We start from the raw sequence: 21439 nt of genomic DNA on the forward strand, positions 1-21439 counted from the left end.
GAGGGATAAAGAGAGGGAGAGAGAGTACTGTGCGCGTTCAGGCAGGACAGGAGGGCGCGCGGGACATCAGCACACCGGCCGGGTCAAGAAGCTGCGAGGATGGAAATCCGACCGGACAGGTTTAAGGCGAACGCGGCCAAAGCTCTGGGAAAAATTAACAGGTACAGACTCTTTTAAAATTCTCCTCCTCTGACTTTCCCCCATTTTCACGGGTTTGCTGATGCTTTCTGCGGGACAGCATGTCAGGATGCTGCCGGTTCCCATCCACTCTCCTGCAAACTCTTAAGTGGTTAAAAAAGTTTGTCAGGTATTTATTTTAATTAGAAAAGCAGGCAACTGTTGGGTTTTAGCGGCAAACATGATGTGGATTGCGCAAAAAAGTCGAGCATTTCGCATCGCTCTGATTGGATTGGCAGAAGTGAGTGAAAAATGATGGAGAAAAGCTTTGTCCGTCTTTTGATGGATAGTTCTTTGTTGCGCAAAAAACACAAAAACTAATACAGAAACAAACATAATGAAGTCAATCATAGGGATGAAATTGTGCAGTGAAAGTGCAGTGAACTCGCAGCGTGTGCATGTGGAACATGAGGGTTCTCTCATTGAGGTCTGATGCTTTTTGCAAACCTTTCCTGTTGAAAATAAGACTATTTTTTTCGTTTCCCCTGTTTGTTTGTGTGTTTGCTGTGGTCAGATTTGTCCCAACTAGTCAAAGTGCATTTTGTAATTTGGAGTTTTAGATAAGAGGCTAAGTGGTTACATAATGTGTCCCTTCGTTTTCTGAATGAGAGTAGATCAGCTGCAACCAACATCCTAAATCTATCTATCCATCTATCCATCTATCTATCCATCTATCTATCTCTATCTATCAACAATCCATTTATTGTTTCATAAATAAAGTTACATTAATGTTACTATACCATTTGAAATATCAGAGCAACCACAAAAGTTAAGCCTCTTCTGTTTAGTTAATGAACCATGAGATCTCAGGCCATTAATCATTAAATGTACCAGTTTAAAGAACTTTATTTAGTGTTATAAAAAAAAAAAGTGTGAATCTGTATCAGTCTAATTCCTCTATACATGAATCACAGTAGCTTTTAAAGATGGTTTACAAAGAAGTTGACCTTGACCATTTCATATCAGTGTCATTTTTAAAGAAAGGCCGTACTGCAGTACCTTGTTTAGAAACATTTCAAACTTGGATGTAAATAAATGGCATATCATTGCAAAAGTTGCAACACAGATTGGTGATATGACAATATTTCAGTCAAAAACAGGAGAGATTAAAAGGACTGATAGAACCTCAATAACCGCTGCTTTAAGCTCTCGCTCTCTCAGGATTTGAGGTAGCAACCAAACGTATAAATCCTGTCCTGAAATAGCCTGTTTTTCAGTCCAGCTGTCGGGCCACGCAAATCCCTAAACTGTCCCCTCCCTCTCCCTCCATCCCGGCCCATGTCACTTCCTCCAGCCATTCCCTCCTCCTCCATCCTCCATCCTGCCACCCATTGAGCCATTGAGACACCAGCACAGATAACTTTCCAGCCTATCGGTGTCTCCCAGATTAACGGACATGCAAATCTCAGTCTTTTTCTCACGAACTGGTCGTGAGCCATGCGTGTGCACGGCTGCAGCTGATGCTATGAGAGATGTGATGTGTAAGATTGCATCCAGATTGGTTTTAGTGGGCGTATCCTTCGGCTTAACCAGTGAACTCGGTCTGATGTGGCCACACTGTTAGGTACAAGCAATGGTTTTGAAAGAGAAAGTGAATATTTTTGTTCAAATTTATGAGGAAAACTGATTGTTTTAGGTATGTATCTGTGTGCGTGTTTATAGTGTTGCATCCTGAACACAGGACATCCCTGCACTGTGTGAAAAGATGAGTGTGTCTGTGTGCAATCTCACCACTTCACAGACTAAATCCCTCCTGATGAAAGCAGCCAGGAGATCATCTATTATTTAAACATTTTCTCCATCAGAAGGCATCTCCTGTTTCTATATTAAACTCCACTAGGTAAGCATACACTTCATCACTGTAAGGACAAGTGCACTCTACTGTTCTACTTTCACTATTTCCTTTTTCAACAACTTCAAATGTAGGCCTGAACATCATCTATTCTTCTCCTGATGTCTGGAAACTACTCCATAGCACTCGAGAAATATAATCCCACTACAACTGTCCTCTTATTATCACTGTCACAGTTTCTTATAGCATCCAGTTTTGCATCTCATAAGAATGCCATGTAGGTTTATTAAAAGACTTTACATTCAGGCCTTTGTTTGCACGGCCTCACCAGGAGAGCTTGTGTTTCACTAAGCACAAGGCAATACAGAATATAACATGTAATCCATTTTTAATCCATTTTACATGCGCTGGAATGCTTCATGCAGTGGAACATTTTCAGTTACCACTCAGACGTCTAAAAGGTGGTGTTAAATATTCAATTAATTGATCCTATGTGTATTGTATTACATTTTCTGATTATTACGTCTTGGGCTAACTGCAAGAACTGCAGATTTCTTTGCCATTATTTTATTTATAGCATTATTATCAATTTTAAAATGATTGTACACTATGTTCTTGACATTAATTTTTTAGTAAGCCCAGAGCAGCATTGCTACTTCTCTGTGCACGCTCTCAGGCAGAGGGGGTCCTGACAAATGGCGCATTTTTGGAAAGGTGTGACATGTAATATTGTAGTTAAGCCATCATGGCCATTTTATAATTCAGCTTTAGTGGATTTAATAGCCAAAGGTACATCTATTAATGTTGTACAGTGCCACCCAATGCGGTACTTAGTGAATAATGGTCACATATTACTTCATCAGTCTAGGGGTTGTGACGATGACAGTATAATCATTGACATTGTGACAATGGCAGTGACAATGATAAAGCTACTGGACTAGTTTCTAAGCATCAAGATATTTACTCTGCAAGCAGCTTTTGTAGTGAAGGCAAATAAACGTTACTCTTTGAATCCTAGGATGTTTTGGGATTCTTAAAGAATTTGAAAAAACACAAAAATGTACATTGACATTACATTTGAGACAGTTCTGCTTGTCTCCGACTCAAACTTTTATCTATCAGTGTGTATATTATGTCCCTTTCTCTACCTGTATCGTGTGTGTGTGTGTGTGTGTGTGTGTGTGTGTGTGTGTGTGTGTGTGTGTGTGTGTGTGTGTGTGTGTGTGTGTGTGTGTGTGTGTGTGTGTGTGTGTGTGTGTGTGTGTGTGTGTGTGTGTGTGTGTGTGTGTGTGTGTGTGTGTGTGTAACCACTCCCACACACACACACACACACACACACACACACACACACACACACAGGTTTATTATAGGGTCCCCGCAGATGATGTGTCTGCCCAAGCTGAGCAGTTTGGAAAGTCAGCTGTAGCCGCTCAGCATGCACAGTTATTGGCAGCGATACTGGTTGTATCCATGATGTCAGTAATGCTTCATTTGGTCACATTTACGCTGCCTCCATGCCTTGAGGTAACCTAAATAATACCTAATAATTAGTTTTGTCAAGAAAACATCCCACAGGTAATATTTGTATGCATCTTACCATATTCAGTTAACATTTAAATATATTTTCTCTCAAATACAATACATTATTTTAATAATCTTAATCACCAATTTTCTTTGCGTTTCTTGCATGCAAATAGAACAGACATTTGATCGACACAGTTGTGGATTGAATAATCAACTAAATGCCGCTTTTTAGCCTTAATGTGCAGCCCACATCTTCAAACCAGCCATGGGCAAAATTCAGTGATGTTTAAAGTCGTTAAATACTATTTCTATTAGTGTGATGGACCATCATTATTATTTTCTTATTAAGATGTTAAAGCAGTGATAATCTCCCAGGAGGTCACTTTTCACCACAAAAAAAAAAAAGAATCATGATTTTTGCCTGATTTGTGATTTTGAGATAACATATCAGCTGGGACAGAATACCACCGTGAGTCTCCTGTGCCGGTTGGTGACCCGGGACTTTTGTTACCCTGCCTGTATATTAAATTCACAGAGCGTTCTGCGTAATCCTCCGATAAGAGGATGATAGAGAGGGAGAGAGAGACAGCGAGGGAGGTTGACAGTAAAAATATTATATAACGCCCGACGCCCTGGTCACTATTTGTTCACATCTGTGTGCTGAATTGATCCTGCATTGTGTTGTATGTGAAAAACACTTCTATGTATTCATGTCAGCCCACCTACTCTAGTACTTTTTTCTAAAAAGCAGATATGTGGAGATATAGACTGGAGGTTAAGGATTTATATTTATCATAGAAATGTCAGTTATGTAGTCATTTCGATCGTGGTGTCTCCCCCTTCCTCTGTTAGCTTCTCTTCTCCCTGAAGTGAACAGATTGGGTCTCTGTAGGATTGATTCACCCAGGGAGACACCCTCCTCCCCATCCTGTCACACCACTGTTGTGTCCTCCCTCTCCTGTGGACACACATACACACACACACACACACACACACACACACACACACACACACACACACACACACACACACACACACACACACACACACACACACACACACACACAAAGCGTTTATACACCTACACGTGTGACCTTCATAGGCGTATTATCTATATAGTCACATAGTAGACTTAATCTCTAAGTGAGTGCTGACTGCATCTGCATACACACAAAACACACACACACACACACACACACACACACACACACACACACACACACACACACACACACACACACACACACACACACACATGTTCTCTCACACACACATGCACATACAAACACGCAAACACACACACACACGTTCTCACACACACACACACTCACACACACACACACACACACACACACACACACACACACACACACACATACAAACACGCAAACACACAAACAAAAACACAAAAAAGTTAAGGTCTACAGTGTATACAAAATAAAAATACTTCTCTTCTCTTCCAGTGTTTTTATCTAATCAAATTTCTATAATCTATTGTGTATTGTGGCAATGCGTATATTGAGTTACATTAAATTGCTCTGTCAGGCTGACTTTTTGAACATTTCATGTCAGATTTAACTCATAATGATGTCATAGTTTGAACTTTGCTTCTCGTGCTCCGGTGAAAAGCACAGAAAAGAGCTCAGTGTGAGGTATGTGTCGATGCTGAGTCTCCACTGAGCCTGTTACTATATTGTAATTATGATATTTCAGAGAGCCCGAGGTCACGGTGCTCCTGCCTGCTCATGCTCTCTCGCTCATTAATTGTTGCCAGCTGAGACCAATCAGATCCTCGCTATGCTAACGAGAAGAGCTACATCAGCTGAGTACAGGAACACAGCGCTGTGAGCCTCGCACGAAGGCAAATGACCACAAGACAAAGCTCTTTGATTCATACCTGTACCCAGGGCCGCCTTAATGCACGGGCTGACCTGGGCTGAAGCTCAGGGGCCTACAGAGATCAGGGGCCTATCATGAGCCAATAAAAAAGTTTATAAACATTTTTTTTAAAGTTTTTATTTCGGATGTTTTTAAAAAACATTTAAATAAACAAAGTCTTGGCTTTCAGAATATGAAACTTTTATTTCCAAAATCACACGATAAATACATTTTTGAAGCTTGTAAAGGGAAGATGACAGCTCTCACTCCCCCTCCCTCCGGCTGACATTATGAATGTAAGGCGTATAGTAATCATAGATAACACGGCAGGGTCCGTTACAGTTTGTTTTCATCTGGTTTCAAATAAACAAAGTCTTGGCTTTCAGAATATTAAAATTGTTTCGGCAAATTCAGATGATAAATACAACGTTGAAGCTTGTAAAGGCATAATTACAAGCGGAGAACGGAGTAACTTGACGTCACAGCAGGCATAACAACAGCCTGTGTTTCTCGTGAGTGTTTTCCCCGGGAAACAAACACAATACACACAAACTCAAAAATACACAAACACACACACGTATACACACACACTCGCGAGCTTCCCCCAGACCAGTAATCCAAACGAAAATATCTTCCCTCCGTAGTATTTTGATCATTTGCTCCGCTAATCAATCAGATCGATGGATTCCAGAGATGACTCCGAAACAGTCAGTGGGCACCACTTCACAGCCAATCAGAATGAGAATATGTTTCACATGTGACGTATTCAAATTGCGAGTGATTGAGTGACGGATGAAGGTTGTTTAGGAGAAAAAGTTTGAGAAGAAAAAGTTTGAGAGTGGCGCTCGGAAAAGGAAATTGTTGAGGGAAAAGGAGTTTCGAGACAAGCATCTATTACACAAAATGTCGAAGCTTACAGGTTATTTTAAACTTGTAGGCCAGGATGAGGAGGAAGGACAGATGAGTTCTGTACCGAGCGGCAGCGGTGCCGGCCGTGGGGCCTCGGAGCCAAGTAGGCCGTCTGGTTCTGATAGCGATGGAGTAGCGGGAGAGGAAACCCAGACAGGAGGGATGTTGGAGGAGATGGAGAGGACGACGAGGACTTGCTACGTGGAGGGGAGCCAACGGCAACCGGACAAATACATGAGGGAGGCCCGATACGTCACTCATCTGGAGGAGAGGACCAGGCGCACGTAGAGCAGAGTGGAGAAGTGCGATCACAGAGCCTGCCGAGGCTATAAATGACTTTCATTTGTTGTTTAAATAGGGGGCCTACAAAACCTATCAGCCCCAGGGCCTGATGGCAGGTTAAGGCGGGCCTGCCTGTACTCTATCAGACCTAGCAAGTTATGTGCTGCCCTCCATGCATACTTGCAAATGTTGCTTTATCTTCAACTTTTCTGATTTGTTTATGATGTGAGTGTGCCTTCACTGCCCTATTAATACACCATGTTAGAAGCATTAGACCCTTAGCTATTTTTAAGACACTCATTCCTGTGGACAAACACACACTAGAGTGAGATTGCCCTTTAGTGGGAAGCATCTGCAATTAACGCTAATTTTTGCTGTGGGCTAGCCTCGTTAGCTGGTAGCGTATGTGTTGTTGTCAGGCTGCAATCTGTCGGGAGGTTTAATGAGGATCTTCCTGCAACCTTCACTAGCTCTGAAGTAGGATACTGAGCTCCACTCGGGGGGGGGCGAGTCAGCACGTTTGTTTGGCACAGAGTGTGAGTCCGAAAACTGATTCAACATATGCACACCTTCCCTTGTGTCAAATGAGAACATCTATTCTCTTTCATTTCCTGAATTAGTAACCATTTCATCTTTCTGTGTCTTATGTTTAATGCACCTTGATGTCAATGCTGAAGCTCTGTGAAGGCCTGTGCACATTCAAATAATGAAGATTGTCTTACATTGTCCTTCAGTCTACACCTTTAACAACTGGTCATTTCTCAGAAATATATGAATTATTTATCCGGCTCAAAATACATGAGTTTGAAACAAATGTGGCAGAATTGAACATTTAAGAAATTATTAAATGTTTGACTCAAATGATGACAATGATGATAGTGAACGCATACTGGTTTGCAAATAGCCGGTTCTATGTTTTAAGCAGTTTGAGAATAAGGTTAATTGTAAATCATTATAAAGACACATTTCGATTATAAGTCATTTTACACACTTACAAACATGTTAACAGTTTATAGACCGCTTCAAGGCAATAATAAAAGCCTCTGTGTCTTATAATTGCTTGTAATAGTATTGCAATCATTATTTGAGTTAATCTATTTTGCACGTCTTCTTTGGTAGCTTTTTTATGATAAAATCATACTTTATTATACGCACTTATTAACAATGTGCTTTTTGCAGCTACACTATCTGGAAAATAGTTTTCTAAGTTAATAAATTGAAATAATGAGTTACATATAAACCAATGTTTTAGTGGGCTAGCACAAAAGCACACTTTGAGACAGCTATTTCATTTGTTGTTTTACTTTGCTTAATTTTCATATATATTTAGGCAAAAATGGGGGCACAAGGGAAATAATCTATAAAACATCACCCAATACAGGCCTTTACAAATATAATATCATGGTATCTTTCAACTTGTATATTTAAAAATCCCTAAATATGTCAAAGTGGCTCTATTTCTTGTTGATATGTTTTATAATTGTTTGTAATAGCATTTAAAACGTATAATATGAGTTAAAATATCTTACATGCAGGTGTGACCCTTTACAAAGCCTTTCTTCTTGCGTTTATGAGGATTAATAAAAAAAATGATTATCCACTTTGACATCATGTTTTCAGAGTATCTTTGATAAGAAGGATTTATAAGACATTGATATCTAGGCTATTAACAGTTTTTACTATTATTTCTTACAAAGCATTACCCAGAAGAACTAAATCAAGATTACAAGACGTTTATAAGCACTAATAAGATACATGTTAACAGTTTATAGAGAGTTTGAAGACGTGAATACAAAGCGTTCCCCTGATAATTGAAGGGACAGCATGAACTCAACAGTGTGTCGTGATAGAGGGGGAAGCATGGCGTGCCACGCCCAGCACGCCTGTCCCTCCATATTCATTTCCGGAAGTAAATCATTTTTGTAATCCTAATCTGAATGTTGTGATAGATTAGGAGAGAGAGACAGAGCGGGAGAGAGTGGATGCAGCCGCTTTAATCTCCTACAAATTCAAAAACGTTGCTTTACAAAGCATACTTTCCTGTAGTAGTTCATTGTGTTTTACCTTAAATGTAGAATATCTCATGATATACCAAGTTTTCATTTATTAATATTTATACTGGCATGTCTGTTGTTATTATTATTATTATGTTTTCTGTATTGATGGACGTATGAAGAGATTATAAGGACGGAGTGTGCTGTGTGAAAATGGGGGAGGGAGTGAAATCCACTTCCATATCTGAGGTATAAAAAGACTGGAGGAGACAGAGTGTATGCAGACAGACTATAGCAGATAGAGAGTGACAGATCATGATGTAAAAGCTAGAGTGAATTATTTATCTCACCAAAAACACATCCATAATTTAGCAGAGTCAGAGTCTGACTTGTCTTGCGTTGGCGTGTGAGTTATCTTGGAGTTTCCCTGTGCTGAGAGCCTGAGAGAGAGGAATTGTCTTGAATCTTTCCTTAAAAAAAGATAGCTGCCTTCCATGTTGTGAATGTAGGAACAATCTGAACCTCGAATTTGCAACCATCCTTGTTACAGGGAACAAATCCTCGTTGTGATTGTGTCTGTTTATGTTCATGATTCTCCAGATCATTGAATAACTGGATCAGCCCAATGGAAAGTGGACGGCTTAAACACACAGGCGCATTTTACTGTGGACTCCGAAATAAAACATACAGTACATGCATTCAAAAGGGTTTCACTATGTCTGATTCAATTGGAAAAACCTGCAGGAAGCATTAAGTGTAGCATATTTGTGTGTGTGTGTGTGTGTGTGTGTGTGTGTGTGTGTGTGTGTGTGTGTGTGTGTGTGTGTGTGTGTGTGTGTGTGTGTGTGTGTGTGTGTGTGTGTGTGTGTGTGTGTGTGTGTGTGTGTGTGTGTGTGTGTGTGTGTGTGTGTGTGTGTGTGTGTGTGTTGAAATGCACAGATGGCCGCTCTCCTGACTTCTCTGTTTGACTCTTTTAGAAAAAAACGACAAAAATGATCAGCCTAAAATAACAGCAACCGATGATTTCTTCTTAAATAAACTGATTATAAAGTGTACTATTAAATAATAATTAAAAACTACATTCAGAAAATCATTGGTTGACAAAAAAAGAAACATTTAGATAAACAAAAAAAAGGTTAAAGGTGGGGTAGGTAATTCACTTCAGTAACATTTGTTGTTATATTCCATGGAATGCTCTTAACATCCCGATAGCAATGAATATATTAAATGCTTTGACAATAAATACATAAAAAACGTCATCTGTGGAAGCCGTAGCTGTAAAAAGCACAACCAATTATCTGAGCCGGCTCAGACAACTGGAGGGCCTACCTGCCTGTCGCCTTCCATCTGTGCACAAACTTATCTCGTGCCCTCATTGGTCATGTGTGCGTTCGTGCGTGTTGGAGGAGGGGCTCTCTAAGGAAGTCTGATTTTTGTTTGGCTGCGTACTTTCAAATTCTAGCGCATTCGAGCTGGTTTCTCCATTCTTACGTACCCTACCTTTAAGACATACACGAAATATAAGACAGAATGGATGTATTTTTTGGAAACCACACCTACAATATTACCTGAACTGTTTAGATTAATTTAGCTGTTCTGTGAAATGTTCATCTAAAAGACTCTGGCACTACTGTACCATCTGAATAACCTAGCGGTGTTAAACACACATCCCTACATATTGCACAGCACCAGTATGGCAGCAGGTCCGAGGCGTCCTGCTGGAGCGACACACGGGGAATGTGCTGTCGTGGCTAACGCTGCTCCTCGGATAGTGACAGCTGCTTCCACACACTGGGAGGTGCTGAGTCAGACACGACCCCGACATAGTGCATGTTGCATGGAGGTGTGTGTGAGAGAAAGACATAGAAAGTAACCTAGGGGAAGAAGACAAATTCTATCCAATCCCTGCAGTGGAAAGATAAATGCACTCATAATAACATGCTTACCCCACTAAATGATACCAGTTTCCCCACATTTGTTTAACATTTGTTAATTTCTCCTTGTTGAGAATCATGTTGTGTCTTAAAGATGTGCATGGGAGATAAAGAGAAGCCTTGTCTTCCTTAATGTGTGCCGATGCCTTGCCACAATGTTTCGTGCATTTTAAGACTGGCATACAAACACATTTCTTCTTGAAGCAAAGACTGTTTTTGTCCCCAAGGGTGGTGTGCATCGGACTCTCACCGTGACCTCTCAATCTTTTTCATGAGTAATGTTTGTGTTTTAGGGAAATGCCAGACAACAATTTTAGCCCCCTAAAGTAATTGAGCAGCTGGGCAGATTGCTTTTAGTTGCACATTTTTAAATGAAAACTAATAAAAAGAGAAGGTCGATAAGAGAAGGCAGACCTCTAAGGCCCTGCTGTCTAACAACGTTAACAAAAGTGAAATATAATTATTTTATGTGCCCTGTAATTTGAATTAACACCAAAATGTCATGCATTATCTCTTGGTCTATGCTTTAATTTTTCATGAACATTGGGCCAGTCATTTTTCCTTAATTCTGCTGACAGACTAAAAACATTAACTTGGCAGAATTAATTATGTCTATAATATATGCTTGCAGTGTTGCACTGTCAGAGCAGATGATCCGAATAATATTGTGTAAAAAAAACCCAATAACATACAGATGCATATATTCAGTGTTTTCCTGTTGCACCATGTGTAACTTAGTGGGTCCATCACTTAAATCAAAATGTAAACAGAATAAACCCAAAGTGCATTGTCTCTCATGGAAGCAATCCTACATCAAATTGAAAAAGCCAATGTTGTGTGAGCTTTTACGAACGATTCCTCTAAAGCTTGATATATCTTTGGAAGCCTTTGGATCCACACTGTTTTCTGAGGTGCAGAGGCCAGCTTGTTTTCCTCCTTTCCTCCACGCTCATTCTCTGTGTCTCCCCTCAGGTTGATTGAGAAGCGGCAGCCCAATGGAGAAACCATTGAGTTATCAGCGGAGGGCCGTCCTGAGCTGGTGGAGGAGAAGGAGCTGCCGGTGGTGGACTGTACCTGCTGTGGCTTACCGAGGCGGTACATCATCGCCATCCTGTCTGGCCTGGGATTCTGCATCTCTTTCGGGATCCGGTGCAACCTGGGCGTTGCCATTGTTAGCATGGTGAATGACCATACTGTCTACAAAGGCAACAAAGAAGTGCTTGTGGTAAGTGTTGACAAGAAATAAAAGCGTTCAGATGTACTGCATCAGTCTGTCTCTGTCAAGTATGTTTGTAATATCTGTTTTTGTTTTTCTATGATCTGTTTAAATATTTCGCAGGGTGAACATACTGTATTTTGTACATTGGTGCTCCCACTTGACTTCCTCATTATGACACTTTTTTCATACCAAACAATTTACCTGTTGTCAAAATAATGCAAAAAAAAGCTATATTCCGTCTTTTCTCTAGGCTGCACAGTTCAGCTGGGACCCTGAGACAGTCGGGATGATCCATGGCTCCTTCTTCTGGGGCTACATCGTCACACAGATCCCGGGGGGCTTTATATGTAGGAAATTTGCTGCCAACAGGTGAATGTCAAATATGTCACAAATAACCCACTGGTTAATTATCTTATGTCTAAATAAATACGATTGCTAACAAGTGGTTAAATGAGACTACTAAATGTCCTCACGCCGAACAGACGTGGTGATGTTAAGTCATGCGACCGGTTGAATATTCAATCTGATGCAACTTCGTTGTTCTTTTGTTTTAAGAGTATTTGGTTTTGCCATAGTGGCAACATCAGTCCTCAACATGCTGATTCCATCTGCTGCTCGCTGCCACTACAGCTGCGTCATACTGGTCAGGATATGCCAGGGCCTTGTTGAGGTACAGTATGAGCTTATGTTCATGTGTATTGGATGGTAAACTGTGTTAAGTAAATTAATAGAAAAAATAGTATACACCCAAATTCAATACTACTTTTCAAGTAACAATCTGACAACGAACTACCAACATGCCTATAGAGATGGTCACTCTACAAGTACAGCACTTGCACAAATGACCGACGACTGGTTAAAGAGCATGGATGATAGGAGGCTTGTAGGAGCTGTCATGTTAGACTTTAGCGCAGCTTTCGATGTAATTGATCAGTCTGCTGCTGAACAAACTCAAAAGCTATGGCTTTGGTTCTGTTGCTATGTGTTGTTGGATGGAGAGCTACCTGACTAGGAGAAGGCAGCGAGTCTTTTTCAATGGGAGCTTTTCTGAAAGTAAGGTGTTGCAGTGTGGGGTCCCACAGGGGAGTTCGCTTGGGCCTTTGTTATATTCAATATTCATAAATGACCTTCCTTACATATTAAATAAGTCCAGAGTAATAATGTATGCTGGTGATTCTACAATGTACAGTACAGCATCAACATGCAGTGAGTTAAACAATCTACTTAAAATAGAGATGAAAGCCATAGCAGACTGGGTCAACATAACAAACTGGTACTCAACATTGCAAAAACAAAAGCAATGGTGTTCGGATCCAGACATATGTTAAGCAGCAATCCTCATTAAGCCTGACACTGCCTGTTCAGCCAGTGGAACAGGTAATCGAGGCTAAGTTGCTTGGCATTGTTCTTGATTCTGGTTTAAAGTGGATAAAGCAAATAGACAGTATCGTAACTAAAATGGGAAGGAGCATAGCTGTGACGAGAAAATGTACAAAGTATGTAACACCAACCACTTTGAAACAAGTCATCCAGTCTCTGGTTTTGTCACATCTTGAGTACTGTCCGGTCATATGGTCATCAGCAGCATAAACACACATACAGAAATTACAAATAGCTCAAAACAAGGCTGCCAGACTAGCTCTCCACTGTTCGAAGCGCACTCATATTGGAGTTATCACTTTTCTCAGAAATGTCCAATTTAGCAAAAAAACACTGTATTTTTATGATCAAATAGTTTACACAAGAGACGAGCATGACCATAAGACTAGATAAGCTACATCAGGCCATCTACGGGCACCTAAACCCAGGACAAATCTTCTGTGACTTATGAAGCTATAATGGAATGGAACTCATTGCCAAACTACCTTGCTGAAATAGAGTCCAGAGCCTCTTTCAAGAAGAGATTGAAGGGCCATCTACTAAGGACCATGTACCCTTGTGAACTGTGTACCCTAATTGAATTGTATCTCATGCTTTGTACAGGTGGGTGTCTTGTGCACTCACCCTTGGCTGAGTTTGATATTGATTGATACATATATGCACATATACATATACACACCTACATACTCACACATACACATACACATAGTCAAACACCTACCCCCCTGTACCTCGAGAACATAATTTCTCTGTATTTCCTCTTGAACTGGTTAATGTGGATGAGATTGTTGATGATGTTGTTTATGTTGTTCATGATGTCAGGACTTATGTCTTGAATGTTGTTGTATTGTTGTATTGTTTTAAGTGTCGGACCCCAGGAAGAGTAGCTTTTGTCAAGAGCAAAAGCTAATGGGGATCCTAAATAAACATAAACGTACTAACTTCTTTTTTAGACTACTCCACCACTACTCCACCAAGTGATTCTCTGACTGTATTGTGTATTGTGTCCTTCAGGGTGTATCATATCCAGCCTGCCACGGGATCTGGGCCAAGTGGGCGCCTCCTCTTGAGAGAAGTCGATTAGCAACAACAGCCTTCTGTGGTAAAGTTTCTAGTCTAATGATATATTTCCCCTAAAAATTCAATATCTGAAATATCTGTAAATGCGTATTTCTATGACCACTGAATATCAATAAAGTAAGCATTTCGAGCACTGAACTTGTATTATTAAATGAATAACATGTTGCTTTTCTTTATGTGATGCCTTTCAGGATCCTATGCAGGGGCGGTGGTGGCAATGCCTTTAGCCGGGATACTGGTTCAATACACCGGGTGGTCTTCAGTATTCTATGTCTATGGTTAGTATCCTTGTATATCTATACATGTGTGCCAGCTGCAGCACTATCAGCTGAGCAAAATATTAATGCAAACCCAAGCAATCTTCATTTCAAATGGACATTTTTCCTACTGGTGTGTTTCCAAAGCTAAAATTAAAGAATGGCTGAGCTTTTATATAAATTAAATGATTTATCTTTCTACATCAAGTATTTGAAATCCAAATATTAGCACAACATCCTACTGATTCTGAGTTGAACGTGTATGCTCAGGTTAATATGTAGAGCATTTACGTCTGCGTCTGTTCTGATTATATTGCTTATAATAAAAAACCAGTAAGCTGACAACTTTGCTATCATAGCTTAACATCAAGCAAGTGCAACAACACAAGACAAAGCAAGCTAGTTAATGTCACTAAACCAGATTCATTGTCTGTTTGCCAGCTCAAGTCCTGGCAGCAAAGCTAACTGAGCTAACAGAGCTAGCTGACAGAAGCTACTGTTAGCGTTACTTTAGCAACAAGTGAAGCTTTCTGTCCATCAGGAAACTCGGTAAATCCCACATGGTTGAGGAAGAGCAGCTTGAGGACATGACAGGGACAACCATAACAAATATATCCTTATAATATCATCCAAAGTTACAAAGTGCAACAAAATGGGTTCAAGGTGCAGTGTTCTCCCTTTCTCTGTATCACTTCTTTAGCTTCCTAGCTTTGTATCCTCTGTACCCATGTTGGTTTCTTTTGCTTTCTCTCTCTTCCTCTCCCAGGCTGTTTTGGGATATTCTGGTATTTGTTCTGGGTTCTGGTGTCGTATGAGAGTCCTGCAGCCCATCCCACCATCACAACAGAGGAGAGGAAATACATTGAAGATGCAATCGGAGAGTCAGGATCATTCCTTAATCCTCTGCATGTATGGCTCTTTAAAATGTTTACCATTAATGTACCATTGAAAGTTTCTTAGTCCTGCATATTTACACAAATACACACTCTCTATATAATATTTACCTTGACTCTATTGTTCTTGAACCATCTTAGTCAAAACAGTGCATCCCAGTAATATCTTATTCCTTTTGGTGGCAGAAATTTAAAACCCCATGGAAAGCCTTCTTCACCTCCATGCCAGTCTACGCTATCATTGTGGCCAACTTCTGCAGGAGCTGGACCTTCTACCTGCTGCTCATCAGCCAGCCCGCCTACTTTGAGGAAGTCTTTGGCTTTGAGATCAGCAAGGTGAGACTATATCATCCATAAACCTATAAAATACTTTCTTTACAGAAGTAGTTTTTGTTCTATATTTTGCTTTCAAACACGTTTTATAAACACAATTGGAGTGTGCCCAAAGCAACTGTCAATGGAGGGTTTATGTGTTGTTAAGGCTTTGCTCAAAGGCACTGGAGGGAAATGTTGGTATATTTCAACCTGATCATGTTTGGCCTATGGGTCATAATAACCTTGAACTAATCATCTCAAGTATTTCAACAGATGTATAGAAAATGTAATTCTGGGGGATGGCATAACAATGCTAGTGGTGTCTTTAAGTGTATTTTGCTTTAATTTGATAGCAAACCGTGTAGAGGCGATAGGAAATGCTGGGAGATAAGGGTGACTGTTCGACTGCATATGTATTATGTCACAATTTACAATTGTTAAGCTCATTTCAAAGGTGCCCCAATCCGCATAAAACTATTATCCAGTTCCATTTGCTATGAAAAATATGCTTAATCCAGTTATCTTAAATGGGAGATGTTCAATCTATTTTAATCTTCAACCCCCTTTGTTTATGATAATGTATAAAAACACTATTCCTCTCACACTTTCTCTCTCCCCTTTCCTCTCTCAGGTGGGCATGGTGTCAGCTTTGCCCCATCTGGTGATGACAATCATCGTGCCTATTGGAGGCCAGTTGGCGGACTACCTGAGAACCCACAACCTGATGACCACCACCAACGTCAGGAAGCTCATGAACTGTGGAGGTGAGAGTAAAACAGGAACAGGAAAGGGTGATAGTTGTGAAGAACGGGGGAAAGAAATATCAAGACAACCCAAAAGCAGTAACTGAATTACACACGAAGCAAATAATGTATAAATGATGATGTAATTTCACATTTGCTAAAGTGAAAGCAATATAAAGAAAATGAGAGACTAAAGTAAGCAGCATTTGAGATTAGTTCAATCAACATCCTTCTGTTTGATGACATTCAATTATTGCATTATATAGATTTTTATTGATTGGCATAAGTGTCCTAAAATGTAGAAAACATCGTGAGAACTTTTACACAGCAACTGTGCAGCTCTGCCAGTACTAGAATCATATCAATAACTTAGCTCATCCTAAAGGTTGTAGCAGGGTTTCAATTGCAAGTGTAAACACATGTATAATTTGTGTCCATGGTTAATCTCACCTACTACTGGAACCATCAGGATAATATATTTGTTTGCTAATTTGTGAATTAATGCTCAAGGACCTCACCATGCTTGTGGTTGTTCCTAAAAAAAAGTATTCACTGTTTTATACTGTTATTGCTCTTTTTCCTTAGTGCTCTTTAGCTACCGGTAATGGTCACATTAATAAAAGGCATCTTTGTCTATTGGCAAGGCAAAACTAAATAGTTGTAGACCAAATGTTGGCCTTTGTCGTGGCGAAAAAATTGCGTTCCGAACCTGATATGTTATGAACAACAATAGAGTACATTCAAAAAAGATAGTAGTCACAACGCCAGATAAAAAAATACCAACATGTGTTATTTTCCCTGCCGTCTCAGAGAGCCGGGAAAACTGAGTGAGATTCAATCATTCTTTGTTGGGGAGGAGACACACCTGGTGGAGATCTGCCCTTTACACTTTTGTTGTGTTTCCATGTTTCAGGTTTTGGGATGGAGGCCACCCTCCTGCTGGTTGTGGGATTTTCTCACACAAAAGCTGTTGCCATTTCGTTCTTGGTCCTCGCTGTGGGTTTCAGTGGATTTGCTATCTCAGGTGAGAGATGTTATAAACAAGTTTGCTGTCTACCATACCACTACCATACCATCTACCATACCACTAGTCCTGGCACATAAGCCCTGTAAAAATAAAAATCACCAAACAACATCATTTTTAATATTCGCAGACATCAGGGTTGCTATTAGCCCTTTTTTACAGTCGTTATGCTAAGCTGCAGCTTTTAGCAACATGTTCACTGTACACAGTGGTACTGACCTCTCAACTTTCAGCAAGGAACCGAATAAGTGTGTTTCAAAACATGTCATGATGATTAAAACGGTAACTGTTATTTTGAGTTGTCACTACATGGACACCATGTGACTGCTTCACTAACATTGTAAGAAATGTATAATATGTTGTTTTGTTCTTTAACCCAGGGTTTAATGTCAATCACTTGGATATCGCCCCTCGATACGCCAGCATACTGATGGGCATCTCAAACGGGGTGGGCACATTATCTGGCATGGTGTGTCCTCTCATTGTGGGAGCCATGACTAAACACAAGGTAAAAAACCATTACTTGTATCAACTTTGAAATGCTGTGACGAAAGAATTCTCACCCATATTCCATGCCTTTCTTTTCAGACACGTGACGAGTGGAAGTATGTCTTCCTTATAGCTTCTCTCGTACATTATGGAGGAGTGATTTTCTATGGTATGTCTTGACTCTGAATAAAGTGTTTGGTTAGTTACGTGCAGGAGACCTCGGTCTAAACCTATTGTATTTTTCCCCACTAGGACTCTTTGCATCAGGGGAAAAGCAGCCATGGGCAGACATAGAAGACACCAGTGAGGAAAAGTGTGGTATTATCGATGAGGATGAACTGGCCAATGAAACAGAGGATCTCTACCGGGGAGGCGGGCAGTACGGGGCCATGAGCCAACCAGTCGCTGGTTCCAATGGAGGACGAGGAGGAGGAGGAGCCGGAGGAGGAGCCGGAGGAGGAGCCGGAGGAGGAGCCGGAGGAGGAGCCGGAGCCGGGTCGGGATGGGTGTCGGACTGGGATAAGTCTGAGGAGTATGTGCAGAAGCCTGGATAGAACTCTTATGTACGGTGGAGAAGAGAAGAGGGAGCTGACATAGAAGATCCACACGATACACGTTTAAAAAGAAAAGAGGAAGATTGTTTTTTGGAAAGGGATTGTCAGAGAGTCACTGCTATACTGAATGGACCTGCTGTGTGCTTTTGTTAAATATTTACAATTGCACATATCAAAAGTATGCATTTGATTTATTCCATTGTGTGTGTGTGTGTGTGTGTGTGTGTGTGTGTGTGTGTGTGTGTGTGTGTGTGTGTGTGTGTGTGTGTGTGTGTGTGTGCGCGTGCGTGCGTGCGTGCGTGTGTGTGTGTGTGTGTGTGTGTGTGTGTGTGTGTGTGTGTGTGTGTGTGTGTGTGTGTGTGTGTGTGTGTGTGTGTGTGTGTGTGTGTGTGTGTGTGTGTGTGTGTGTGTGTGTGTAGATGCATGCAGGTGTTAGAGAGGTTAATGTACACAAGCACATACGGTATTCATTAGTGAAAACTGGACTCATATATCCCAGACTTCCTTTCTGTTCCTGAGCTCATTGTGATTGGTCAGGAGCTCTGTTTCCACAACATCACTGACGAGATTCAGTGTATGTGTGTTAGTGTGTGTGGCTTGGTTTTTGAGTGTACAACAACTCTCTCAAGCCGCTGGCATTGTAGTGTATTTAAATGTGTATGTCACACATTTACCTGTTTTCGCTGGGAAAGCACCTTAGTTTTTAAACTTTTCAGCTAACATCATTGTCCAACGTACTAAATACAACATTAGATGTCACTCCAGTACAATACTCACACTTTTCAGTAGTCTCTAGAACTCCCAAGGCTCTCAGCCTTAATAGACAACATACTGAGCATATGATTTAAAAAAATCAATCCACAAACTAAAAGCTAATGTGTTTTTAAGAGTGAGGCCCCTTGTGGACAATCAGATGCTGGTGATGTATTATGACGTTATGTTCCATAGCATGCATTATTTAAGTGCATGCATGTGGTGAATACTTTCTAACTATTCAATCAAAGAGGAAAATGGTGCTTAGGTTTTGTATCAGTCTGTGTTTGTTTGTGTAAAGCTGTAAAGCTTCTGTTACAACAGCCTTCCCTTGATGCGTGTGTGCATTTGAATGTGCAAAAGTGTGTGTTTGAGCTTGCATGTAGCGTCTAGCTGAATCTCACCTGGGTCTGAGCCATCTAGGTCACGGCCAGCCAGGCTTATGGGTCACAACACATGAGTAATCTTCTGACATTAGTGACTTTCCGTTTTGGTGTGTGTGCGCTCCCATTAGAGAGGTGGCCCAGAGTGACAAGTAGAGTGTGATAGTTGCCTAACTCTTACACTGCATTACCAGCGAGGAACAACATGTATTATTACCTGGCGTCGTCACAGCATGTGCTGCCTCTGTTTCTGCCTTTCTCTGCGGCTGCCTCTCCTCCTGTACCTAACACTCTGTCTGCTCCTCTCAGTCAGTGTTTCCACTTCTTTAGTTCCTACATTTGAGCCATGTTTGATTTGGTGGGTCAGAGCTTTTTAAATTGTCAATGTGTCTGCGTTTGTGTATGTGTGTGTTATTGTGTTGGATGCAGGTGCTGAAACATTGTGCGGTGAGCATGTTTTAATGAGCATAGAAGTGCATTGCCCCGCCATCCCTCTTTTCCTTTTACACACACACAATAGCACTCACATACAACCATACACACACAGATTGCTATTTTCAATGTGTGCCGAGACAGTGGTCGCACACTATTTGGTATTAACATGGCTATAGGTATGGAGCCTCAACAGATTAGGAAGTATTAAGTTATCAGAGGGTGTGTTGAGGTTTGCTATCACACCCATCCATAAAAGCAGCACCTTCTCCATCTTGATGCACTGACAGCTGGGTAATGGAGTCAAGTATTTCTTCTGAGAGGACGCTTACATGCTCAGGAGAATGAATGTGGTACTGTACCAGCTGCACAGCACAAGAAACATTAAAGTGCATGTCAATGCAGATACATGACTACACACACACTCATGCAAGAAAAATGCTGCCCTCTGCGTGCTCAGTGTTTTATTTTAATTTGAAAAGTAAAATTGCAGACAGCTCTTTTAAATCAAGAATCTAATTCATAACTTATAGAGTTTGCTGTTTCAACTCTATTTTGTCAAAAAAACGTTTGAATGTTGTAAAGAATTCACATAAGGGTTTAATGGTCAAATACGTTTTGTGTGAAATGTCTAAAAAGACATGAATGGCGATTCCTGTGAAGAACTTCATTTGTAAGTGTTGTATTGGTGTATTTAATCAAGTTTGTCTTTGGCTGTTCCAATGTTGTCCTTCTCCTTGATGAAATGTGTGGTGGGAGTCAGTGTTGAAAATAAAAAAAGAATTGATCATGTTTAACCATGCCAAAATGTGGAGAATATTCTATGTATAAAATATGTATATGTCAGATTACCTTGTGTATAATTAAATGTAAGCAATTTATTTACTGATGTCACTACTTCAGCACAATCATGTCATCAGGAATATCAGCATGATGACGCATTAAATTAATGTTTTATACATCATGAGCGCAATGTCAGTTCTCTGTCTTTCTCTCGAGACAGATGGATGCAGGATTATCTCCGTGATTTTAGGCAAAGATTAGATGGGAGAGCAGATGCACTCAGTGGGAGAGTGAGGGAGAAACATGGACGTCACAGACACCGGAAGTGAGGATGACGTCCAGAGGGTGGGGCATGATGCCTGTGTGTGTGTGTGTGTGTGTGTGTGTGTGTGTGTGTGTGTGTGTGTGTGTGTGTGTGTGTGTGTGTGTGTGTGTGTGTGTGTGTGTGTGTGTGTGTGTGTGTGTGTGTGTGTGTGTGTGTGTGTGTGTGTGTGTGTGTGTGTGTGTGTGTGTGTGCGCGTGACATGAGGTCAGGGACCAGTTAGGACATTTATTGCTGCCTTAGCCCATTATAAAATGGTTGTAATAAACACAACACAGAAAACAACACAGAAAACAATGTACACCTATATTTGATTACCGAT

The 21439-nt window shown here is 40.7% G+C and overlaps 1 protein-coding gene across 1 annotated transcript; it reads left to right on the forward strand.

Annotated features, from left to right (window-relative positions):
• Positions 1–41: 41 nt before the first annotated feature.
• Positions 42–20979, forward strand: slc17a7a (solute carrier family 17 member 7a). Its single transcript, XM_034088773.2, has 13 exons — positions 42–161; positions 11463–11715; positions 11960–12078; positions 12265–12379; positions 14104–14191; positions 14361–14447; positions 15193–15335; positions 15506–15655; positions 16266–16398; positions 17291–17401; positions 17782–17909; positions 17990–18059; positions 18143–20979. Exons 1-13 carry the CDS (start codon positions 100–102, stop codon positions 18442–18444), a joined length of 1761 nt encoding a protein of 586 aa, XP_033944664.1. The 5' UTR covers positions 42–99; the 3' UTR covers positions 18445–20979.
• The last annotated feature ends 460 nt before the right edge of the window (positions 20980–21439 follow it).

The sequence above is a fragment of the Pseudochaenichthys georgianus genome, chromosome 8, assembly GCF_902827115.2.
Source record: "Pseudochaenichthys georgianus chromosome 8, fPseGeo1.2, whole genome shotgun sequence".
NCBI classification, from domain to species: Eukaryota; Metazoa; Chordata; class Actinopteri; order Perciformes; family Channichthyidae; genus Pseudochaenichthys; species Pseudochaenichthys georgianus.